We start from the raw sequence: 26,303 nt of genomic DNA, 5'->3' as shown, positions 1-26,303 counted from the left end.
TTTTTATTTCAGTTGGGTCTGTTGTAATATCGCCCATCTCATTTCTTATTCGGGTTATTTGCTTCCTCTCCTGTTTTTCTTTTGTCAGTTTGGCCAGTGGTTTATCAATTTTGTTGATTTTTTCAAAAAACCAGCTTTTGGTCTTGTTAATTCTTTCAGTTTTTTTCCTGTTTTCTATTTCATTTATTTCAGCTCTAATTTTTATTATTTGTTTTCTTCTGGTGCTTGTGGGTTTCTTTTGTTGCTCTCTTTCTATTTGTTCAAGTTGTAGGGATAATTCTTTGATTTTGGCCCTTTCTTCTTTTTTGGATGTGTGCATTTATTGATATAAATTAGCATCTGAGCACTGCTTTTGCTGTGTCCCAAAGGTTCTGATAGGAAGTGTTTTCATTCTCATTGGATTCTCTGAATTTCTTTATTCCATCCTTAACGTCTTCTATAATCCGGTCTTTTTTGAGCAGGGTGTTGTTCAGTTTCCAAGTGTTTGATTTCTTTTCCCTGCTTTTCCTGTTATTGATTTCCACTTTTATGGCCTTATGGTCAGAGAAGATGCTTTGTAATATTTCCATGTTTTGGATTCTGCTAAGGCTTGCTTTATGACCTAATATGTGGTCTATTCTAGAGAATGTTCCATGTGCACTAGAAAAGCAAGTATACTTGGTTGCTGTTGGGTGAACTGTTCTGTATATGAGGTCAAGTTGGTTGATTGTTGCATTTAGGTCTTCTGTGTCTTTATTGAGCTTCTTTCTGGATATCCTGTCTTTCACTGAAAGTGGTGCGTTGAAGTCTCCTACTATTATTGTGGAGCTGTCTATCTCACTTTTCAATGCTGATAGAGTTTGTTCTATGTATCTTGCAGCCCTGTCATTGGGTGCATAAATATTTAATACGGTTATATCTTCTTGGTGTATTGTCCCTTTAATCATTATATAGTGTCCTTCCTTATCCTTTCTAATGGATTTAACTTTAAAGTCTATTTTGTCAGAAATTAATATTGCCACTCCTGCTCTTTTTTGATTGCTGTTTGCTTGATACATTTTTTTCCATCCTTTGAGTTTTAGTTTATTTGTGTCTCTAAGTCTAAGGTGTGTCTCTTGTAGGTAGCGTATAGACAGATCTTGTTTTTTTAATCCATTCTGCCACTCTGTTTTTATTGGTGCATTTATTCCATTTACATTCAGAGTAATTATGGATAGGTATGAATGTAGTGCTATCATTTTGATGACTGTGTGTTGTTGACAGTTTCTTTTTCCCACTTAATTTTATGTGCTGAGTAGATCATATATTGTCCTTTCCTCATATTTGTTGTTGTTGATTTTGTTTCTGCTGAGTCTCTATTTCTTTCTTGTATTTTATTTTGATGAGTAGGATAGTTTGTCTACTTTGTGGTTACCTTATTATTTACCCCTATTTTTCTAAATTTAAACCTAACTTTTATTTCTTTGTATTGCTGTATGTTCCTCTCCATAGGGAAGGTGTATGATTACATTTCTTAGTCTCTCTTTATTATTCTAATGTTTCCTTCTTTTACATAATAACATCACCGTTACCCTGTTTTGAACTTTTTTTTTTTTTTAAATAATCTTGCTTTGTTTTTTTTGATTTCCCTATCTGGGTTGACTTCTGGCTGCTCTGCCCAGTGTTCTAGTCTCGGGTTGATACCTGATTTTATTGATTTTCTAACCAAAGAACTCCCTTTAGTATTTCTTGTTGTCGTGGTTTGGTTTTTACAAATTCCCTAAACTTGTGTTTATCTGGAAATGTCTTAATTTCACCTTCATATTTAGGAGACAGTTTTGCTGGATATATGATTCTTGGCAGGCATTTTTTTCCTTCAATTTTTTAAATATGTCATCCCATTGTCTTCTTGTCTGCATGGTTTCTGCCGAGTAGTCTCAGATGATTCTTATTGGCTCTCCTTTGTAGGTGACTTTTCGTTTATCCCTCGCTGCTCTTATAATTCTCTCTTTATCTTTGGTTTTGGCAATTTTGATTATAATATGTCTTGGTGACTTTCTTTTAACATCTACCTTATGTGGAGTTCGATGAGCATCTTGGATAGATATCTTCTCATCTTTCACGATATCAGGGAAGTTTTCTGCCAATAAATCTTCAACAATTCTCTCTGTATTTTCTGTTATCCCTCCCTGTTCTGGTACTCCAATCACTCGTAGGTTATTTCTCTTGATAGAGTCCCACATGATTCTTAAGCTTTCTTCATTTTTTAAAATTCTTTTATCAGATTTTTCTTCAAATATAGTAGTGCCAAGTGATTTATCTTTGAGTTCAGAAATTGTAGCTTCTACTTGCACAATTCTGCTCCTCTGACTTTCTATTGTCTACTTCTGTAATTTTGTTGTTAATCTTCTGAATTTCTGATTGCTGCCTATGGATTTTTCCAGCTTATTAAACTTTTCATTATGTTCCTGAATAATTTCTTCAATTGCTTTATCTGTGCATTCCTTGGCTTGTTCTGCATATTGTCTCATTTTCTTCCTGATGTCTTGAAGGGTTCTGTATATTAAACTTTTGTATTCTGCATCTGGTAATTCCAGGAATGCACTTTCATCTGGAAGATCCCTGGATTCTTTGTTTCGAGAGCCTATTGAGGTGATCATGGTCTGTTTCTTTATGTGACTTGATATTGACTGTTGTCTCTGAGCCATCTATAAATTATTGTATTAGTTTATGCTTGCTTACTGTGTCATAGCTTCTTGCTTTGTTTTGTTTTGGTATGCCCCTATGGGTTGCTTGAGTGAGCTAGCTTGATTATGTTCTCCTTTGGAGCTCTGACATCCTGTCCCCAGGTGCCTAGAGCTGTTATCAGGTACATCAGTCTAGGAGTCCATTTAGTTTTCTTCTACGAATTCAGCTCAGGTGTCCAGGTAGCTGATCATCAAGTGTGTGGTACAGGCTCTGTCCTACAGTCTTAGAGGGGTAGGGGTAATTGGCACATATACCGGTATCTGATTGCAGCAGGGGATCATGCTCTGAACAAGGCAGGGGGCTGAGAACTGACCCCCAAGTGTTTCTGAGGAAAGTGCATCCCTGTTCCCTAGAGCATGCAGATGGATGGGTTCTGCATACAGACCATGGGTACCCAAAGTTTTTGGTTGTAAGCACTGGGAGGTATCAGTTATCTTTGGACCTGTGTCATGTGTGGCTGGGTGACCTGAGTGGAGCTACCAGTTCTTAAGTCCCTGATGTGGGTAGGTGAGGACCTTGTTTAATAGGCAAAGCAATGTCAAACATCAAACACCCACCTCTCCACCTCACAGCTGAAATGGTTGGAGTCTGCCAACAAGGGCCTATCCTCCTGAAATAGGCCCACACAGGTCCATGCAGAAGGGAAAGTTGCTCAAAGTCCATGGACAGTTTATGCCTGGAGAGGAGCTGCTTCTGTCCTGGGCTCCCCCAATTAGTGGAGCTAGCAAATTATCTTTTCCCCCAAATGCAAAGTTTTTCCTTCCCCAAGGCTGGGAAGATGGCTCTAGGTGTTTAACAGTGTCTATCTCAGGCCCAGGGAATTCAGCTGCAGAAGCCAGTTTGCAGGTGGTGGGGGGGGCGCATTAAAATATACCCAAGTACTTAGCTTTTGCCGTAAGCATCGTTCTCCTCAGGTTCCAGAGGTTTGAGTAGGCTGTGTGGCTGGGCTGCTTCTCCCTGAGGAAACTGCAGCTGAACGCTAGTACCAGCCCACTTCTGCTGCTCTGGGAATGGTGCCTGAGGGCTCCCTGCGATTCAGGTCTGGTAACTCCTCTCCGTTTCTTAACGGTCTCTTCCTCCCCCTGCCACTCAGTTCATCTTCCAAGCTTGCCTTTGAAGCTCAGGGCTTCCAGTTTGTCACAAATATACTCGTTTCACTTGTTTTTTTCAGGTCTTTGTTGTAAAGAGGGCTTGCCGGAAGAATCTGTCTATTCCGCCATCTTGGCTCCGCCTCTCTTTTCATATTTTTGATAAAGTCTTTTGATAAACAAGTTTTTAGTTTTTATGAGCTTTCATTTATCTATTTTGTTTTTCCTGTTTATACTTTTCTTATTACATTAGGTAATGCATTGTTAAAAGCTAGGCCTGACAACGTTGCCCCTGCATTTTCTGCTAAGAATGTTATGATTTTAGTTTTCACATTTAGGTCCTTAATCCATTTTAAAGTTGTTTTTGTGTATGCTGTGAGGCATGGATCCTGTTTCATTTTTCTGCAGTGGAAATCCAATTTTCCCAACACCATTTATTGAAGTGACTCTTCTTTTCCCATAAAATGAACTTAGTAACTTTGTCAAGAATCAGCTGACCATTGCTGATGTGTGGGTTTATTTCTGGTCTCTTAATATTTTTCCATTGGTCTCTGTATCCATTGTTATACCAGAACCAGGCTGTTTTGATTATTGTAAAAACTCAGTGCTGTTGAGTCAGTTGCGACATGTAGCAGTATATTTTAAAATCAAGATGTGTGAGTCCTACTTTGTTCTTCTCTTTCAGCATTGCTTTAGCTATCTGGGACCTCTTAGTATTCCATATAAAGTTGAGGATTGGTTTTTCCATTTCTGTAAAGAAGGCTGTTGGAATTTTGATTGAGATTGCATTGAATCTATAGGTCACTTTGCGTAGTACTGACATCTTAACAATATTAAGTCTTCAGATCCACGAACATGGAACACCTTTCCATTTATTTAAATCTTCTTTAATCTCTCCCAGTAATGTTTTATAATTGCAATTGTAGAAGTCCTTCACAGCCCTGGTTAGATTTATTCCTAGGTGTTTTTTTCTCTAGATGCTATTGTAAACGGAATTATTTTTCTAATTTCCTTTTCAGATTTCTCGTTGCTGGTGTATCGAAACCCGACTGATTTTTGTTCGTTGACCTTGTACCCTACGACTTTGCTAAATTTCTCTATTAGCTCTAGAAGTTTTCTTGCAGTCTCTTTTTGGGACTTTCTATATATAGGATCATATCATCCATGAACAGAAATAATTTTACTTCTTTTTTCCCAACATGGATAACTTTTATTTCTTTTTGTAATTTAATTTTTTTACTGTACTTTAGAAGAAGGTTTAGAGAACAAACTGGTTTCTCATTAAATAGTTCGCACACATACTGTTTTATGACATTGGTCAACAACCCCATGACATGTCAGCACTCTCCCTTCCTGACCTTGGGCTCCCTATTACCAGCTTTCCCTCCTGCTTTCTCGTCCTTGCCCCCTTGGCTGATGTGCCCCTTCAGTCTCATTTGTTTTATGGGCCTAATCTTTGGCTGAAGGGTGGACTTTGGGAGTGACTTCATTACTGAGCTAAAATGGTGTCTGGGGGCCATACTCTTGGGTTTCTCCAGTCTCTGTCAGGCCAGTAAGTCTGGTCTTTTTTTGTGAGTTAAAATTTTTGTTCTACATTTTTCTCCAGCTCTGTCTGGGACCCTCTATTGTGATCTCTGTCAGAGCAGTTAGCGGTGGTAACTGTACTGAACTCAGTCTGGTGGAGGCTGTGGTAGATGTGGTCCATTAGTACTTTGCACTAAGCTTTCCCTTATATGTTTAGTTTTCTTCATTCTTCCTTGCTCCCAAAGAGGTGAGACCAGTGGAGTATCTTAGATGGCCACTCACAGACTTTTAAGACCCCGGACACTACTCACCAAAGTAGAATGTAGAACATTTTCTTCTTGAACCATGTTATGCCGATTGAGCTAGATGTTCCCTGAGACCATGGTCTCCACAGCCCTCAACCCAGCAATTTGGTCCCTCGGGGAGTTTGGATGTGTCTATGGAGCTTCCATGACCTTGTCTTGTATAAGATAACTTTTATTTCTTTTTCTTACCTTATCTCTCTGGCTAGGACTTCTAACACAATATTGAATAGAAGTGGTCAGAGTGGGCCCCTTGTCGTGTTCCTGTTTTCAAAGGGAAAGCTCTCAGTCTTTACCCATTAAGTATAATGTTGCCCTGAGTCATACTGAGGAATTTCCCTTCTATTTCAATCTTCTTTAGGGTTTCCATCAAGAAAGGTGTTGGATTTTATCAAATGCTTTTTCTACATCCATAGAGACAATTATGTGGTTCTTTTCCTTTGTTTTATTGATGTGGTGTATTATGTTGATTGATTTTCTAAAGTTGAACCATCTCTGCATTCCTGGAATAAATCTCACTTGGTCATGGTGTATGACTCTTTTAATATGCTATTGGATCCTGTTTGCTAGTTATTTTGCTGAGGATTTTTCCATCTATATTCATAAGAGATATTGGCTTGCAGTTTTCTTTTCTTGTGGTGTCTTTGGTTTGGGATCAGGGTTATATTTGCTTCATAGAATGAATTAAGGAGTATTCTGTCCTTCTTCATCTTTTGGAAAAGTTTGAAAATATTGATGTCAGTTCTTTGTTAAATGTTTGGTAGAACTCCCCAGTGAAGCCATCTGGTCCAGAACTTTTTCTTTTTTTGTGTGGGGGTGGGGTGGGTTGGGAGATTTTTGATCACTGATTCAATCTCTTCACTTTTTGTGAATCTGTTGACACTTTGTTTCCTCTTGAGTCAGTTTGGGTAGGTCGTGTGCATCTAAAAATTTGTCCATTTTATCTATGTTATCCAGTTTGTTGCTGTACAGTTGTTCATAATATCCTGTTATGGTTCTTTTTATTCCTATCCGGTCAGCTGTAATGTCCCTTCTTTCACTTGGCTGTAATATTTATGGAAACAGATTGCTAGGCCTTTCCCTTGTACAGATGGATGGGTTTGAACTGGCAATCTTTAGACTAGCAGTTAAGGGCAAATCGTTTGTGCCACCAAGGACCACAATAACAACAACAGCTACAAATTATTTGGGAATTAAACAAAGCACATGAATTTTATTGATAAAGATTAAAACTCTATTGAAGGACACAAAAGAACACCTAAATAAATAGTGATACACTCTGACCATCATGTGGGGTTGTTTAAAATTGTAAGATGTCACTTCATATGAAAATAATTTATATATTCACTACAATTGAAATAAAAATCCCATCAGGACCTTATAAATGGCTTAACGGAACTTTTAAAAGTTACACAGAATATTAAAAAGTCTGTCCACAAATAACTATGTCAATTTTGAAAAAAGAGCAAAGTAGGCAGGGAACTGGGAAGGCATTCATACCACTAGATATTGAGACAAACTACAAGGCCATGTTAAGAAAAACAGTGAGGGAATGCAGGAATAAACTAAACCCATAAATTGACTACTCAGAAACAGACCCAAGTTTACATGGAAATGGCTATGTGATAAGGAGCCCTGGTGGTGCAGTGGTTAAGTGCTCGACTGAGAACTGAAAGTTTGCCAGTTTGAACCCATCAGCCACTCCATGGGAGAAAAATGTGTCAGTCTGCTTCTGTACGGTTTATAGCCTTGGAAACCCTATGGGGCAGTTCTCTGTCCTATATGGTCACTAGGAGTTGGAATCAACTTGATGGCAACGGTTTTTGGTTTGGATATGTGATACAGGTGATACCACAAATGCATGAGGAAAGGGAGATTATTTAGTAGGTAGTGATGGGAAAAATGCCTGCAACAAGGAGAGAAAGTTGGATCCCTTACCTTATGCCATATACAGAGATGAACTCCAGACAGTTTAAAGGCCTAGAAGTGAAAGGTCAATCTATAAAGCTAAAAGAAGAAAATGTGGGGGAATAATTTATAATCTTGGAATGAGAAAGGACTTCCTAAATTTAAGTAAGACCTCCCATAGTACAAACCACATGGAACCAGATTTGACTGTCAAAATTAAGGATTACGGTTCAACAAAACACACCACACACAAAGTTAAGAAAGAGTTGAACAAATGACAGATTTTGCAGTGCATCAAACCAACTAGGGAAACTAAAAAGGAAAAGATACAGATCCCAATATGAAAATGGGAAAGGGAAATCTACACTGCTAAGAAGTGTTTTAAAAATGCTCAGCCCCACTAGAATTAGCAAAATGTAAATTTGAGCAGATACAAGCAAAAAGACACAGGTTTATACCATCAGATTTGCTAAAATGAGCAACTAAATAACAGTGAGTGTTGGAAAGGAGTTCCCTGGTGGTGCAGATAGTAATGTGCTCAGTTGCTAACTGAAACATTGAAGGTTCTAGTCCACCCAGAGGTGCCTCAGAATAAAGGCCTGGTGATCTACTTGCAAAAAATGAGCCATTGAAAACACCATGGAACATATTTCTACTTACACATGTGGCACTGCCACAAGTCAGAACCAATACCATGGCAACTGGCTCGGGTTTTTTTTTTTTTTTTGATGTTGGAAAGAATGCAGAGAACTGGAAAAAGTCAACTACTATCGGTGGGTGTCTAAAGTAGTACATATAGGCCTTCTAATGGAAACCTGGTGGCGTAGTGGTTAAGGGCGACGGCTGCTAACCAAAAGGTCGGTGCTTGGAATCCACCAGGCGCTCCTTGGAAACTCTATAGGGGCAGTTCTACTCTGTCCTATTGGGTCGCTGTGAGTTGGTAATCGACTCGACCGCAGTGGGTTTGGGTTTTTTTGGTTGTTTAGAGAACAATACGAAAATAATGAAATGTCTATATCCGATAACCCAGCATTCTCATTGATGGATACTGATCCAGAGAAACTCTCCAACCCCTCCTAAGGAGTCACATAAAGAGGATGTCTATCACAGCATTGTTAGTGGGATCAAAGTTGAAGGTTTAGGGAGTGGAAAATTAAAATTGAATCCCACACAGGCACTGGAAGCAATGAACTAGATACACATGCAACAGCATGGAGAAGTCTTAAAAATAGTGTTAAGTAAAAACAGAAAAATTAATGAGGTTTATAGTAATACCTAATAAAAATATAATACCTTTTATATAAATTAAGACATATATTCAGAAAACGTGTTTTGCAAAGATCCATACCTACTCAGTATAAGAAAACCTATTAGAGTGGGCACCAACAGAGGAAGGAGAGGTGAGTGGGGATTAGGGATGAAGGGAAAAATATTATAAAACAAGAAGCAGACAGGCAGCATAGCTCAGTGATTAAAAGCATGAACTCCAGGGCCTGATTGCTGGGTTTGAATCCCAGCTTTGCCCCTTACTAGCTTTGTTACATTGGGTGAGTAGCTTAACCTCTCTGGTTAAGTTTCCCCATCGGTAAAAAGGATCTGGGAGCTAATCTCCAAAGATGGCTCCAAATAATTCCTCTACTCCCTATATCAAAAGGTGGGGCCTGTGATTATTTGACCAATAGAATGCAGGTGACATGCCCCATCTTCCAAACAGAGTCACTAAGCAGACCAGAAGCTTCTTCCCTCTTGGATCAGTGGACAAAGCAAGGCCCTGGAAGCTGGGATGCCATGCAGAGAGACAGGCCCCATGGAGGAGCACCTGTGCCATCTGACCGCAATAACGTGAGACGCCCAAGTGCGACCAGAAGAGGCACTGCCTACTTAACCCAGTGAGATACAATAAAATGGTTGCTTTAGACCACTTAGTTTTGAGGTGATTTGTCATGCAGCAACAGATAATTGAAACAATGAGCTTAATAATGATATACACCTTATAAGGTTGTTATGAGGATTAAATGAGGTATTTTCAAAGTGCTGAGTGGTGCATGGCTCATAGGAAGTGCCTGGCATTATGTACAAATTCGCTGAATCTGTCTATTCAGACCTAGACGGACTGATAGAGACAGAAACTGTATCACAGAACAAGGAATATGATTAACTGAATTCTTTGCACCTGATGTCCACAATATAAAATAAAGCCTCTGACAGGGTCCATGGAAGGTCCTTGGGTGGAGTAAATGGTTTGTATTTGGCAGCTAACCAAAAGGTTGGCAGTTGGAACCTACCCAGAAGTGCTGTGAAAGAAAGACCTGGCAATCTGCTTCCATAAAGATTACAGCCAAGAAAACCCCATGCAGTTTAGTTCTACTCTGTAACAGAAAGGGTCACCCTGAGTTAGAATCAACTCCATAGCAAAGGGCTTGTTTTTTTCTTTTTTTGGATAGGGTCCATATATTCATTTCCTTGACGGGGACACTCTGTCCCAGAGGTGAAGGGTATGTCCCAAAAGGAAGCAGGGCCCCCGAGCTGCCTCTCCCTTTTGACTGTGTTGTCTTTGTGCACAGAATGTAAAGCCTCCACGAAAGTGCTAGATGTATGAGCTCAGTGACTCATGAGTCCCCTCATTTCTGGGAACACAGACAACTGATAGACTGTATTTGTTTTCCTCCGCAGCTCTAGATCCAGAATTAGCAAATGTTTCATCTGCAGTAAATTCTCAATTAGTGACTAGCGCTGCTATTGGGAAATGGAAGGATAATTGAAATCTAGACAGAATTCAAATATTTCGACCAAGTCAGTACTTTCAACCTCCAGAAGAATCATTCACAGTCTTTTTTACTCCCAGGCAGAATGCTCAATAAATATTTGTTGATTATTTAAATTTACTTTCTCTTCTTTTAAAAAAGAATTTGAAGCAATTCGTTTCTTCATATCTTTTACCAAAATCACTTGTCAAAATTCGGGCTAGGGCAAAATAACCCAGACCTTAGAAACAGTGAAGTCATTCATGAACTGCTGAGAACTAAGCCCTTAACTTACTCTGTCTTGTTCAAATCTTATAAGGACTGTCTGAGGTAGGTATTACCCCCGGTTTACAAAGAAAAAGCAGCATTGGTAGTTCAGTGGTGGAGTTCTTGCCTTTCATGCGGGAGGCCTGGGTTCAACTCCTAGCCAATGCACCTATATGCAGCCACCACCTGTCTGTCAACAGAAGCCTGCGTGTTGCTATGATGCTGAACAGGTTTCAGCAGAGCTCTCAGACTGAGACAGGCTAGGAAGAAAGGCCTGGTGATCTACTTCTGCAAATCAGCCAATGAAAACCCCATGTTTTACAACGGATCATGGGAATGGGGCAGGATTGTCCATAATCTGCAGCTGTTGCACTACAGAGGCGAGGGTTCAAACCCAGGTACTCTGACTCCATAGCTGGTTCTCCTCCCATTTTATCTCATTGGGTAGCGTAAAAAAGAGCCAAATCACTCCCAGAACAACTACAACAGTGAGGGAAAGGCAGTAGGTCCCAATGCCAACTCCTAGACACTGAGACTTTTGTGAAGCCAAAAAAGGTGGGCCAAAGAACATAACAGCCCGTGTTATTTCTGCAGAACTGACACATTTTGGAGAGAGTTTGCAGTTGCCCAGGCATCACTACCCCAAGAGCCAAGTTCTCATGACCCCAGGCTCAGCCAGCACCAGGATTCATGAAGTCAACTCTGTCTGTGTGCATAGCCAGGAAGGTCGGCATCAAGCCAGGTCCATTATGGTCCCCCTCTTCTCACCCTAAAGTAATTCTGGACCTATCTCCACTCGCTGGCCTACCTCTCATCCCCTGTAAGGCTTCAGAATCACAACTCTACATTTCACATCTAGCACTAGCACTGCGATCTTCAGGCAACTTCTAGGAACACTCTGAATTAAGGTGGAAAGAAAGCAGTTACCGATTCCATTTCCCAGGTCTTTCCTTTTCAGGTTCTTTTGGCTTTAGGGCATTCCCTGGTGCTGGGAGGCTGAAGACCAAGTGTCTGTGCTGTGTGGAGTGTGAGGAAGTCCAAGACATAAGACTTGGAGCCTCTACCAGAGGGCAGTGCCAAAAGGGGAACAAAGAGGCCCCAGGCAGAGACGGAAGCTCAAGCTGGGTCAGCTGGGCTGCTGTTTCACTTCCATTTTCTCCTTTGGCTTCTCCACACATCCAGATGAGTTACTTTAACTGAAAATGAAAGGGCTGTAGCTACAGCCCAGCTGAAAGTGATAATCCACAGCAGGCCCAGGCACTCAGTGCAGGGAAAGGAAGACCAGGACAATGAAAGACAAGTAACTTCCAAATTACGCCATTTATTTTTTCTTAATCAGATTTTACAGCTTATCTGGGCTTCTGCTCAGTCTCTGAGGAGTTGTAGAATTTCTGTGAATGCTTTCTGTGTTCTCTGTCCTTACTCCAAATGAGAATACGCGCGCGCACATATACACACACACACAGAGGACAGGCAAAGGCACACTGGACTCTAGTTGTTAATTTTCCCTCTGGCTTCATGGTGACACACATTTGTCACCACATAACATCCTTAAGAACAGTGGCTAGGATAGGGTCCCTGCAAGGAGCATGGATGAGAGAGGACTGTGGGGAAGGCAAGCAGTAAGCCCCTGGGATCCCTTACCCGCCCCGCTCCTCCATCCTTCCCTCTGCTTCGTTCTTGATCTTCACAAAGCGAAAGGCTAAGAAAGGGTACAAAGTTAGCATGGCCGCTCCTAAACTATAGGGCACCTTTGCGCCAATTAGCAAGAAGCAGATACTCCCCTTCTTCTTTCAATGGATCGTGGCCTGGTGACTGGAGCAGAGGCTGGATCGCAGCCTCCACCTGTCTTCTTGTCCTCGAGACTGGGTACCCTTGTGCATACGCTGTAGCCCCTAATCTCTCCTACCTTTAACAGCCTCAGGGTTAAAAGACCAAGAGGGGAGGAGTATCCTCCAAGAATTTTCAGAATCCCAGATGGCCGCTGGTGATGATGGAGACCAGAGTCTCTCACAAGGAGGTCCCAAGATGGTGGTTGGTTAGGGAGGCACCGATGCTCTTCCGAGCTACAGGAACGTCCTGCCCACCACCCTGCATACAACCTACTCCTTGTATCTAGGATTCTGCTTTATTTCCCAGAGTGTGGATGCAAATGTGGGGGAAAGAGGCATGGCACAGTACTAAAATGCCAACTTTTCCCAGCACAGGACTACCTGCCTGGGACTTGCCTGTCTCTGATATTGTCATTAAAAGAAAGCAGAGATCCGCTCCAGCTAACCCTCCACAGGAAATGATCCTGGCACCCCTTGTCTCCCTTAATTTATGGATTCATGAAAGCAGAGAAGAGAAAGGGTATGGTCCTCTCCTGAATATTGGTGCTGGTCCAGTTTAGAGGCGTCACTGGTTAACCTGACAGCCCAGAGACCAAGGCTGGGTGGTTGTCATCTCTCGAGGATATTACAGGACTGTAGTTCACCAGTTACCAAGTTGGACTCTTTACTCCGGAAATTTAATGTGTGACAGCTGCACGCAGCCAGTGGTGTCCAGCATTTTAAAAAGGTCAATTAAGAATCGGTTGATGGTGGCGCAGCTAATGACAGCCCAGAGGGGTGATCAGGGTCGAGTAAACAGAAGGGCTGAGATGTATATTACTGGAATTGAAGTGTCAAAGCAAAACACGGAAGGGAAGAAATCTATTGTCACAAGCCATAAAGTACATCTGAGTTGTGCAGTTAAGAGCATACAGCTGTGTCCCTCCCCAGGCAGCGCGGAAGGGGGGGCGGGTCCCTGAACGGAGGGCTCGGCTGACAAAACAGACACCTGCATCAGCATGATCAACCTGTAGACGAAAACCGTTACCCTCCTTGCTGCCCGCTCCTTTGCACTTTCAGCTCTCCCACTTGGGAAGCAAGAAGCAGAATGCTGGAATCATATTCAGAATGTGGGTCATGTTCTAGAAATCCATATTTTAAGCATTCCCCCTGAAGCCGTGCTCCGCCCACTCCTTGCAGAGTGTGTGGGTGGGCAGACAGCCGGGAGCCAGAGCGCCAACCCACGCAAAAGGCTTTGCTCGGAAGACACACCAGCTCCCTGGCTTCAGTGGGCGCACGATGCAGGGTCCTGATCAGACCTTTACGCAGCGATCGATACAAAAGGAACATGCAGCCCTTGGAAAATGTCTGTATCAGCGTGTAACAGAACTGGCTTATGGTTGGGGGAGGCACTGTGTGAGGCTTTTTTTTTTGAAAACCAGACGAAGGGGTCTTCGACTAAAAGCATGCTGCCAGGACCGGCTTTTTTTTTTTGCCACATCTACCTGTCAAGCTAGAAATTCAATAGAGCAAGGAGAATGCTAATTGATATGCAAAACAGGTCCAGAGTTCCTAGAAATGTCTAATGATCCTCCAGTTCATTACAAATGCAGAATTAAGACATGTACCACACGAGATGGGAGTAAGAACACCAACCTTTTTTCTTTTTCTTGTTTTCAAAGCTACTTTGGGAAACTTTGCAGGTCTTAGGATAAAACAAGAGTGCTGCAATCAGTGGGGTTTGTCTTTCACACACTGTATACTTATTATTAGAAAATAGCTTCTATCAGCTGTCAGTACTAAACAAGTGGAAAGGAGCGTGCTTCTCACCATAATTTTTTTTTTACTCTTTAATGGTATTTAAATAAACAGCTCACTGTGTGGAGAGTTCCCATGCCTTTTTTTTTTCCCTTTAAAAACGTAATAATTAAATGAGGTTTAGTACAAAACATCCTTCCAATTTGACTTGTTCTGAAGTCGGTATGCTGTCTCCTTGAGGAGAGATGTGAGAGAGATGAAAAAGACCACTCAAGTTATCAAACTGCCCCAAAGAATATACAGTACAAACCAGGAAACAAATCAACTAGCCAAAACAAAACCCATCCAAACCAAGAAACCAGTTTTTCCATTGGCTTTTTGATTTCGATTATGTCTAAGTTTAATATATATATATATTTGAAATAGTAATAAAAAAGGAAGAATTTCATCCTTAGCAGGACCACCTTCCTCATTTGTTAAAGAAGTGTTGAGAAAATTCCATACAGTATCTGCTAAATAAACATGTTTGGCAGCTTAGCAAATATCATATGATTGCAGCATCCATGATTTGAAGTAAAACAGCATTTGCTTTCTTCCGGCAGAGTTTGTTGCTTGGGGCAACGTGCTAACACAACTCTGGCTGTTCTCAGACCCACAGCCTTAAGGAAGGGATTAGGGGTGGCTCAGTTCATGGCCCCAGTGCAGAAACTTCCAGACCGGAAACTAGTCAACTAACCACCCACGCAAGCATCAAACAATTGTCTCCTTTGAGTTCCTCTTGACTGAATGGAGGCCCAACAAGGACTGCTGGTTAGAAGGTACGTTGACAGACTTTGGAATGAGGAGAATCACCCTCTGATTGGTCCGACGCCATTCGTTGTACAATCGACAATGGTACCTAAATGACACCTGGGTGGGAAAGGAAAAATAAGTGAAGGTTTCAGTTAAGCAGAAGTTGATCATCAATCCAAGAAATAAACTAGGTAATTTAAAACAGCTGGAGGCAGCACAGCAGCAGGCAAGAACCCCAGGTGAAATTGCTCTCATAAGGAGCTGAGTGCTGGGAGATTGGGGCACCAACCACAGAACACCCAAGTATGCTCAGGGGTAGGGCTCACATGGGTGACTTCCTTTCTCTTCAAACTGGGTAAAGTCAAGATATGAACAGGAAGATGAGGTTCTTTCTAAAGTTGGATGTATTTTCAAGGTAGTGGTATTCCAGGCCTCAAAGCTTTAGTTGTAAAGGAGGACGGTGGTTGGACGGAGCCAGGCAGAGCAGATATAGCACCAGCTCTCACCCAGCTGTGTGACCCTGGGCAGTGTGCCTTTCTGGTCCCCAGATTCAGCTGTAAAATGAGAGGATTCATATACACGCCTGCGCAACTCAGAGGACCCCATTCACAGTGAATACAATATGAAAGATGGGCTTTTTTCGTGTTGTGGACAAGTCGCACAGTTGCACTTGGTCGCCCCAATGGGTGATCCCTAATTGCCTCTAGCTCCAGAATTCTAAGGCTTCCAGTGAGAAGATTCAGCTTGGGCATTGCTGTGAACTGAACTGTGTTCCCCCAAAAGATATGTTTAAGTCCTAACCCCCAGTACCTGTGAATGCAACCTCATTTGGAAATAGGGTCTTTGTAGATGTGGTCTAGTTAAGATGAGGTCATACTGGATTATGACAGGCCCTAATCCAATGACTGAAGTCCTTATGAGAAGGCCATGAGAAGGCCCACCGAGGAGAACACCATGTGAAGATGGATGCGGAGACTGGAATTGTACGTCTACAAGGGACACCAAAGATTGCTGACAACCCCGGAAGCTAGGAGAAAGGCATGGAACACATGTGAAGATGGAGGCAGAGATTGGAGTTATGTGTCTACAAGTCAAGGGATGCCAAAGATTGCTGGCAACCACCATAAGCTAAAAAGAGGCAAAGAAGGATCCTCCCCTAGAGTGTTCAGAGAGAGCACAGCCCTGCTGATATGCTGATTTTGGACCTGTAGCTTCCAGACTGTAAGACATTTCTGTTGTTTTAAGCCACCCAGTTTGTGGCACTTTGTTACAGCAGTCCTAGGAACATAATGCAGGCACCAACTCCCCTGACAGGCTCTTCTTGAGTCGTAGACTGGGATAGGTACCACTTCCACGAGTGTCCACAGCACCTTGTGCCTGTCTCAGCATGGCCTGGAGTGCACTGTGCATCAGTGTACTTGTTTCTCTCCACCTACACTAGAAGCTTCTTGAGAGCAGGGCCTGTGTTGTATTCACCTTTGTTTCCCAGCACCGACCACAGTGCCTGGCACCTAGTAAGTTGTTCAATAGAGTTTGCTGAATGAATAAATGTTCTACCCTTTCAGGATGCAACACTGCTTTAAACTTAAGCCTCCCTTATAGAATACGCGATCGTATGAGCACTGAATCCCATAGCCAGTTGTGATATAACTATACCCCGGAAGTGTTTGCTTCGCATGTAAATATACTGGACTGAGAAACTTAAATCTGTGGTTGGTTTTGGAGAAGGCTGACATAAGGGGTTGATGCACTTCTCAGGCAATCAGAGTCTGTATTTTTGAAGCTGAAGAAAATGGCCTTTAAAAACGGGAGTAGGTTCCATCTGCATGCATTGAGATGACCAGGTAAGTGCTGGGAAGGCAGCTGCCCATGAGCTCAGGGTGGTGTATTTCTCCAGTGTTTCTGGAGATGGAGGAGAACATAGACCCTTGATCAGAAGGGCCTGTCAGTCTCATGGCAAGATCACGAAACTCAAGCCCACTCGCTCAAATTTCCGAGGCTACAAAGCAGACAAAGCAGATGCCACAGGCTGAGCACCAGAGAGATTTGGGTATGAAAATATAAGCTTTCAAACTCACACAGATGTGTTTTCTAAAAGGCCTCAAACATGCCAAAGTGAGTTTTGTTTGTTTGTTTTAACTTGATTCTCTTGTATCTTCTATCCTGCTGCTGCTTGTTGCTACTCATGCATGTAAGAGAGGCAAGTTGGAAAGCCAGCTGTTCAGGGCCAAGGGTAGGAAAGAGGTAAAACATAGACAAGTGCTAATGAAGAGCTTTGGCAATACAAGAAATCTGGGATCTGGAAATATTGCAGGAAAGCGGAATTTCAAATCAAAAGTCCCTTTGTCCAGGATGTTAAAAAGCTGTGCACACTTGGCATTAATAAGCAGAGAAGTAGCCGTGGGTGAACGTGGGCTGTATTTTCCACTACAGTGTAGGGAGCTGGCCACAGCTGGGGCCAGACACACCCGGGGGTTATTTGCTGTCTCCAAGCTTCAGCTTCCTCAGTTGTAAAATGGAATAAAATACCTGAGATAACACATGTAAAGTGCTTGGCACAGTGCCTGGCTCATATGTTAGTTTTCTTGGCATCTTATTTTTCACATGTTAAATATGGAAAAGAATTTGATGGTTTTGTGCCACCCTTCTTAGATATAAAGAAACTAGGGGGAAAAAAAAAGAGGAGTAGGCTATTTGCTCTAAGGTCTTGCTATGTAGTATGGTCCATGGACCAGCAGCAGCCTAGGTCACCTGGGAGCTTGTTAGAATTTCAGAATTTTGGGCCCCACCCCAGACTTAAGGAGTGAGAGTCTGCATTTTAGCAAGATCCCCAGGTGATCTGCATGTACTTTCAGGCTTGAGAAGCACTACTTTAGGGAACACAGGGAGTCAATGATTTAGCAGGTCTCCTGGTTCCTTGGCTCCAGAATAAAAAAAACCAGCCCACTTGTTTAGCCAAATGAATGAGATCTTATTATGCATTAATCTATTTTAATTGGTATTAACCACCCACAGTCTGCAGGCAAATTTAATAAGAAGAAAGCATCACCTGAAGATGACTCCTGATCAGAGAAAATAGAGGAAGCTGAACACCAGTGCAGAAGGGACCACTGGTTTGCAGTCGCCCTGGGTTAATACCTGCTCCTGCTGCTAGATACCCCAAGACACTCCCTCCCCCAGTGGACTGTAAAAGAATAAAAGGTTTGATTTAGAGGAATAAAGAAGCAGTGAGGAAAGAATAAACGACATAAACTGAAAAGAAGCTACAGCAGTAGAAATGTTGGGAACTTTGTTTAACTATTTAATTTCTGAGGTTTAGAGGGGAAGAGGAGGAAGCAAGAGTCTAGGGCCACTATTCTAGAAAAATTACACATTATGGGGTGGGGTTCTTGTAATTCATTTAATTCATCTAAAGGATATTTATTAAGTTCCTATCATGGGCAAAGTCTGTAAAAAGAGTTGCGACTATCTGAATGGGATAAGAAGGGTCAGAAAATGTTGGTAACCCCCCTCTCCCAATCAGGGAGGTGACTGAGGCTGTGAGTAGGTTTGCTGTAAAGTTACTACAAGATAAAATCTTTGAATTAGGTATTTTTATCTTGCCCTTTCTCTCTGAAGTTATGGTGCAACTGAAGCATACTGATGGGGCCAGGGCTTTGGTAAATTGCCTTCCCAGAAATGAACACAGCTCACTTATCTCTGGCTGCCTCTTGGGAGGCGACTGTAAACCAAGCCAAACCCTTTGCCATTGAGTCAATTCTGACTCATGGTGACTCTGTGTGTTACGAAGTAGAACTGAGTTCCACGGGTTTTCTTGGCTGTAATCTTTATGGAAGCAGATTGCCTTGCCTTTCTTCCGTGGTGCCACGGGCTGGGTTTGAACTGCCAACTTTTAGGGTATTGGTCAAGGATAAACCATTTATCCACCCAAGAACTTTGCAGCCCCCCTCCCCCCAAAGGCACCTTAGAAGAAAGGCTTGGTGATCTGCTCCTGGAAGGTCACAGCCTTGAAAATCCTATGGAGCAGTTCTACTCTGTAACACATGGGGTCACCACGAGTTGGAACTGACTTGATGGCAACTGGAAGAGGGCTGTAGACGATGTAAGTTGGCCATGGGGAAATTCCAGGTACCCCACACCTTGTCACACTGAATGCTCTCAAACTGCCCATCAGGCTGTCTGGGGAGGCGTTTAAACTATTCCATGGTATCTGTGTTGGGATTTAATCATTTAAATTCTTTATACAAAGAATTTAAATGATTAACCCATGGACTGGCAGCCCCTGAGGAACTGGATCACTCATTCATTTCATTCACTGATTTAACCTAAGGTTACATGCTGAGCCCTGGCTGCAGCCCTGATGCCGTGAATAGGGCGTCCTTCGGGTCAATGTACCACGGTGCCTCGATTCTCTTACTGGAAACTGGGCTAATACAAATTGCTTTATGGACAACTTCCTAATGCTCAGTGTAGATTCAGTTCTCATTGAGCTCTCTTTTTGTCTGCCCATTTGTGTCAAACCATGTGACATGAACAATGATGTTCCTGGGCACCTTTCCTTCTGAGCTCAGAGTGGAGGCTTTGGCTTCCTGGATCCCCTGGGAGTTTGTGTTTCCACGTGGCAGGTTCTAGAAGGTAGAACTCCCCTATTTGCGTCAAGGCTGGCCCTTGTGACCATGTGAGGCATAGAGAAACTCAAAAGGCACTTTCAGGCATTGGGACTGAGTGCGGTCCCTCTTCAGAACACCCATGGAAGCCCTTCCAGACACGGCTCCTCTAAGGAGCAGGCTTGGACTGACACTGTGTTTGTTTATCAAAGACATTTTCACAGCATATTCTCCTTAAGCTTGACAGCTTGTTTACAATGGGTTTCTGCCGTAGGGCAGTTTCCAAGCGCTGTCAGCTTCTGAATTACGGCTCTTGCCAGGGCTGCTCAGTACAGCATTTATCTGGGAAGGAGTTATTCTGTATTCAGTAACCTATTGCTGAGCTGAGTCCGCAGCACGTTTTTCACACCAGTCAAAGGGGAGAAATGCCTTTCTTTTCCTCCTGCTACTTTGCATTTTACAGAGGGCTGGAGGAAGCTAGGAGCTGGGGGAAAGCAAGGACACCAAAAGAAGAAAACCAAGCTTTATGGAGTCGACTGCAGCACACTCTGCCAGGTACTTTGATGTATGTTCTCAAATGTTATCCCACTTCATCCTCACAATAACCTACTGACCCAGGGGTTATCAATTATTTCCTTCATTTTTTTTTTTTTTTTTGCATCCAAGGAAGGACGATCAGAGAGGTTAAGTACGCTATTTGAAGTTACACAGCTATTAGGATACTAAATCTGAAATAAAGTATGTGATCACCCTCTTAAAAAATCCCAGCCTAGGCACCTTTCCCAGCCAAACGTTCCTTCCACCCGAGATGGGAGAAGGACCAAGGCTCTACCCAGTTTTCACTAGTTAATCTTTTTCTTCTATTTCCTCCTTCCTTCTCTATTGTCAGTCTGCCCCTCTTTTTTTCTTTTTGGCTAGGTAGCCTGTTGCTGTCAAGTGGATTCTGACTCACCAAAAAGCAAAAAAAACCAAACCCGTTGCCGTTGAGTCGATTCCGACTCATAGCGACCCTATAGGACAGAGTAGATCTGCCCCATAGTGTTCCCAAGGAGCGCCTGGTGGATTCAAACTGCTGACCTTCTGATTAGCAGCTGTAGCTCTTAACCACTATGCAGCCAGGGTTTTCTTTCCAACTTACAATGACCCTATAAGACAGAGTAGAACTGCCACATAGGGTTTCAAAGGCAGTAAATCTTTACTGAAGCAGACTGCCCCACCTATCTCCCATGGAGCAGCTCGTGAGTTTGAACTGCTGACCTTTAGCTTAACAGCGAAGTGCTTAACCACTGTGCCACCAGGGCTCCTTCTGGTTAGGTAAGAGAACACTTTACAAAGCAGGTTTTAAAAGGGCCTTAAGTTGGTTTTGAAAGCACAGCATTTAGGTTTACACATTCATCTATCCTTCCTTTTAGAAACCCTTCTGAGAAAAATCAGGGACTAGTAAAGCCAAAGCTAGTAAAGTCTTACTCTTAATTACTTTCCAAAGTGCTTTCACATGTACTCTCTCACGTGACTCTTATTGGACATTGGCGGGACAGGCTCTGCTAACACCCTCACTTTATAGGAGAGGACAAGGCCCAGAGAAGGGAAGTGACTCTATCAAGGTGGTACAGTTGATAGGGAGTTAGAAAGGGCTTGATAGACAATTTAATTTCTTATCTCTAGCCCTCCTCCCGTCACAATGACCTTTTGACTTCTGAATCAGATGAATTGCTTAATTCACAATGAACCAAGACACACTTCGAAAATGGAGTCTTAAAGGAGGCAGTACGAGTTTAGTTTGGGGCTTCATGAGCCTGAGAACAGAATGTCTAAATTAACCGGAGGAGTCTGATAAAGGTCCTAGCATTAGAACACTCTGTATTTACCAAGACTCAAGTCAAACACTGAGATGTGCACTTGCCCCCTTACTGTCTGAACACTCTTGTCTGAGGGGGGTATTACAGAGGCATAACTGGTGCCTATGGCAAGCATTGAAATTGCGCCCCTGTCCAAACATCTGACACCTCTCTTTTAGATAACTTTACCATAATATCAGCTCAAAAATACAAGTCAAGCTTGTTAATCTTTTAATTAACACATTACCAAGCTTGAGGAAGGATGTTGGGCCATACTGGGTTAAAAGAAACTGCTCGGTGGCGCCAGGTGCCCAGGGCCAGTGCAATACACTAGGTACGCCACTGGTACAGAGCTGGAAGGATCACGTGACGAGCAAGAGGGACACGAACTGGGGGTTGCGGTCAGGGTTGCAGGAGTGGCAGCCAGCGGAACAGGGCTTTGGAGGCAGAGGAAGGGGTAATTGTGAAGGCTAGAAGAAATTCCAGGTGCTGACACTGCTATGGGATATGGGAACAGGACACTTTAGACAGGAAATACATATTGGATAACAATGGAATGTGCTCAGATTAGAAACAAGCAGCACTGGAGAGAGTAATGCCAGGAAGCCGGGGGCCCTGTTTCTGAAACTATTCTAGAAGGTGGTGATGTCCTTTCCTGCAGGTCCCAATGGGGAGCCTAAAGACAGAGATCCAATGGTGCACTTCGTGGGTGCTGTCAACTGGTGCCCGAGCAATCAACTAACGGCAGAAAGTTGAAAGGTGAAAAACCAGGAACGTTTAAAATTTCCTCTTCAGGTACGGCGGGAACACTTACTGGGAAATGGTTTTTCCTTGGTGGCAGCTTCTCAGCCAGATAAATTAGTGTTTTTATGGGCAACAGAGTCAATATCTGAACAGACGGAATAACCATCAGGCTAAGTGCAGCACCACATCCAACAAAGACTTAAGGCTGTGTCAGGACATAAGAAGAAAATAATCGGCAGGGAGGATTCATCATCAGTGCAGCCAAGTGCATCATTCCTAATATATGACAATCCCGGCACAAGTGAGAAACATAAACAAGAGAAAGAAAACACTGCGCCCTAAAACAGATGGAGTCCTAGACTGCTTGAGGACAGAATGTCCAGTGTGTGTCTTTCACTGTGAACTCTCAGAAGCTCTGGCTTTTTCTTTATTTGATCTGCTCTCCATAGAAATGGACGTGCATGTGTGCACACACACACGCACACACACACACTCACATGCAGTAATAAACGAAATGCCAGCATTTGAATATCTGTCTTCTACCAAGAAGGTAAGATGTGCTGTAGACAAGAGGGAAGGCTTGTGCCAGCTGTGGGGCTGCCAGCTCCAGCTGGCCTGAACCCCTGGGCCCCGGGCCATACTTACTAGTGTCCAAAAGAGGTAAATAGTGAAGAGTGCGACAGTGAGTGCAATCAGTCCAACGGCTTCGAGCCGACTACTAAAGTGCAGGTGGTCCACGGCGCCCCGCAGGCAGAGCCAGCCCGAGATGGTAGCCAGGGGCGTTATAAACAAGAAGCACACCATGTCTCCAAACAGAGTCCGCTTCTCATGCTGGGGGCCTGGGTTTTTGAGCCACTGCCAGGGAAAGGGAGACAGAGAAAAGCAAGGGAAAAGGTTAAATGCCAGTGTGGAGTTGAGATGCACTGCTCTGAAGCTGTCTTTGTCTTCAGAATCTGGGAAAGGGTACTTCAGAGCTATTCTAAGATCACAAGGAACCATTAGGGGCTCACTCCCATGCCCCCACCCACTGAATAACAGTAATTATGACAATAACAACAATGATAATTTACACTGCCCTTGTTGTAGATGACTGGCTTTTTGGAAAAAAGGTCAGTGGCTGTTATTCTGAATCAGAAAGACGCTATGTGGAGACAATGTTACTCTTGGAAAATTACAGATGAGGGACTAGAAATTCTGTCATATGACTAAAGCCTTCCAATGTCTTGACTCTGGACATGTGTACAGAAAAGGTTAACTCAGCAGGCCTGGGCTGCTCAAACTCTGCACTTTTCCAGGAGAGGTCTATCTTCAGGACTAGCCCTTGGAAGAATATTCTGCCTGATGAGAGTGTTTTTGTATGCCTGAGGCCTTGGGCTACATGGCACAAGTTTCATTATATACTTTATTTTAACAGTGTGATTTATGGTGACTGTCAGCTTTTGTGTGCCTGAAGCCTTGGGCCACACAGTAGTACCAGTTTGATCAGATAGTTTATGCTAACGATGTGATTTATGGTACATGCTTACTTTTGCTCCGGACAGCTGGAGTTTGAGTAGCTGAGGTCAGTCACACAGGTGCTATAAGCCTGTGACTGACTCCCCAGTAAAAATCCTGGACACCAAGGCTCAGGTGAACTTTCCTGGTTGACAGCACCTCACATGTGGTTGCTGGGAGAATTATGTGCCTCCCTGTGCATCCGCTGGGAGAGGACACCGGGAAGTTTGTGCCTGGTTTCTCCTGGACTTGACTCTGTGTACCTTTTCTTTAATCTGTATCCTTTTCCTGTAATAAACTGTAGCTCTTAGTCTAAAAGCTTTTCTGAGTCCCATGAGTCCTTCTAGCAAATAATCAAGCCTGGGGGTGGTCTTGGGGACCCCCAACACAGAATGAGACTCACTTGACTCCGTGAACTCAGTAATGCCTCCTCATGACCTTTTAGGACTGTGGACTTCCTCAGTTAAGACTGTCCCTGAGATCTAATTGTGTTATCATCTTGACTAAACCAATCCCACAACAGGATGGGGAAGACTAGAAAATTCCTCCAGGAATAGAAACAATGCTGTTGTCCTTCTACTTAGGGAATTGCTGAATGTCTACTGAATTTTTCCCATAATTTATTCTAGGAAGAGCCAATGCTTATATACTGATGTCAGTACACACTGGTAATGAGGCTTGATGGCTTTTCTTCAGATTAGCATTCAAACATGTCCCCAAATAATATGACATTCCCATCTCACTGGCCCATGGAGTAACAACAGAGGCCAAGGAGTCTGAGAAGGAGTTGGGTCAAACACTGGTGATGGGGTGTGGGTGGGGAGAGACACTGACTAGCTCTGCCTTCCATCTCACCCTCGCCCCCACCCAAGTGGGGGCCTAGCACTGTCTGCTGTTGAAGCATGTGCAACACTGCTATGGGCTGGCCTGCCAAACGGGAGCACTGAGGCTGCTAAGGAAACACCCCAGGTGGCCAGGGCGGCAATTCTCATAAAACCATTGGTGGGAGGGAAAGGACCACGAAGGGCGAGAGAGTGTGTGAAGCTGACTTACAGACAGAAGGGAAGGCCATAGTCAAGGAACGAAGGAAGAAAAAGAAGAGCTGCAAAGAGGACAAGTGTAAGGGCTGGCGAAAGCCTCATGAAGTAAGCAGAAGAGGCAAGAAGTACAAGGTACAAAAGAAAGTTGTCTAGGAGCTACTCTTCTCTGAATGCTTGCTTCGCAAATATTAAATGACCTCGAATCCCCAACATACCACCTTCCAGGTATAAACTGCCTAAAAAACGGGATGAGATGCTAAAAGAAGCTCTAAAATGGACATGGATAACATTAAAATAGATAATGGGGAGTTGACCTGTCTGTGAATATAAATACAGCATTATATATATTTAATATAAATACCAAAATGATCAAGTGCAAAGGATATTAACCCTGCCATGTGTTGCCATACCACCTCAGACATCTCAGCAGCTTCAAAGAAATTTAAATAGCTCTTAGTAGTTAACATTTTCTTGCCTAAATACTGCAAGTATTGCTATAAAATGGAAAGCAGAAACTGGGCATTATTATCCCAACTTTTCAGAGCCTCAGCAAGGTTAAATGTCTAAAAAAAAAATGTCTGCCACAGGTAATTCTGAGGCTGAACTACGAAAACAGTCACAATCTCTCTAATTCAGATGTGCTATCAAGGAAATATTTGAAAATTAAAATTGCAAGACATTCAGAAATCCAGAGTCTTAAACAATGGTGCCCACATTGTAGCAACTGAACTCCCCTTGAAGTTTAGATTTTCCCTAGAAGCAAATCTGAAGGCCTCGTGTACTCTTCTCTGTACCCCCATCTGATGGAACAGAGTAGGCTCTCAATAAATAATGCTACGGATGTGTGGAGATACCCTGACCTCACTGGTTAAGACTTAGTACTCAATTTCTTTTGCTTGGAAATTCTGGAAACATTTTATTAAAAGAAATTTAGTGCTTTATTCATCTGTGTGGCCACTGACATGACCCAATGAAATGATTCAGGAAGTAATTATGAACCACTACTAACCTCTGTCTTATTTATTTTACATCAGGCAAACAGCTGTTGCTGTTGAGTTGATTCCGACTCACAGTGACCCAGTAGGACTGAGTAGACTGCCCCATAGGGTTTCTAAGGCTGTAATCTTTACAGCAGCAGACTGCCACATCTTCCTCCCACAGACTGGCTGCTGGGTTCCAACTGCCAACACTTTGGTTAGCAGCCTTGCACTTTAACCCCTAGGAATTACTATTGCTACCCAGTTGCCTGATTTCTAATTGTTCTTTGATCTTCTGTATTCCTGAAAAACTTCTGGATCATTTTATATGTCCATGATCACCCCAAACCTCAACTCTTATTAACACTGCTTTTTGGCTTAGCTTACTCGTTACATTGTCTTTTGCTGGTGATATTTAGTGTGGAATTCTTTAAAGAGGAACTATTAAAATCTGAGACTTCTTCAGGATCCCGAGTATTATTTATCACTTACACAAATGCAGGCCCTGTGAGCAAAACAGTGGTAATAATCTGTTGTTGAGAAAAAAACTTGCCAGTGCCCTGGTAAGAACCACTGCCAAAGTATCCAAACACGCTGATACAAGAGCGTTGATACAAGCAGAGTTTTTAACAGAGGAAATCTGGTTACAGCTTAAATTTCCAGCAATAGGGAATTGGTTAAATAAATTATGAAACTTATTTAA

General features: G+C 42.8%; 1 protein-coding gene across 8 annotated transcripts in view; it reads right to left on the bottom strand.

Annotated features, from left to right (window-relative positions):
* Window positions 1–6,496: 6,496 nt before the first annotated feature.
* MARCHF3 (membrane associated ring-CH-type finger 3) overlaps window positions 6,497–26,303 on the bottom strand; it is a 186,967-nt gene continuing 167,160 nt past the window's right edge. For 5 of the 8 annotated variants that reach the window (XM_064275657.1, XM_064275645.1, XM_023548619.2 and 2 more), the window contains 2 exons: window positions 22,735–22,944; window positions 6,507–15,017 (listed from right to left, as the gene is read on the bottom strand). In XM_064275657.1, coding sequence (XP_064131727.1) covers window positions 14,859–15,017; window positions 22,735–22,944 — 369 coding nt within the window. In that variant the 3' untranslated portion in view covers window positions 6,507–14,858. Of the gene's footprint in view, window positions 15,018–22,734; window positions 22,945–26,303 lie in introns of all 8 variants that reach the window. The other 3 variants (XM_023548614.2, XM_003404465.4, XM_023548639.2) reach the window with 3 other exon arrangements.

The sequence above is a fragment of the Loxodonta africana genome, chromosome 2 (genome assembly GCF_030014295.1).
Source record: "Loxodonta africana isolate mLoxAfr1 chromosome 2, mLoxAfr1.hap2, whole genome shotgun sequence".
NCBI classification, from domain to species: domain Eukaryota; kingdom Metazoa; phylum Chordata; class Mammalia; order Proboscidea; family Elephantidae; genus Loxodonta; species Loxodonta africana.
The sequence above is the reverse complement of the archived record's forward strand: the minus strand, read 5'-3'. Positions and strand labels throughout refer to the sequence as shown.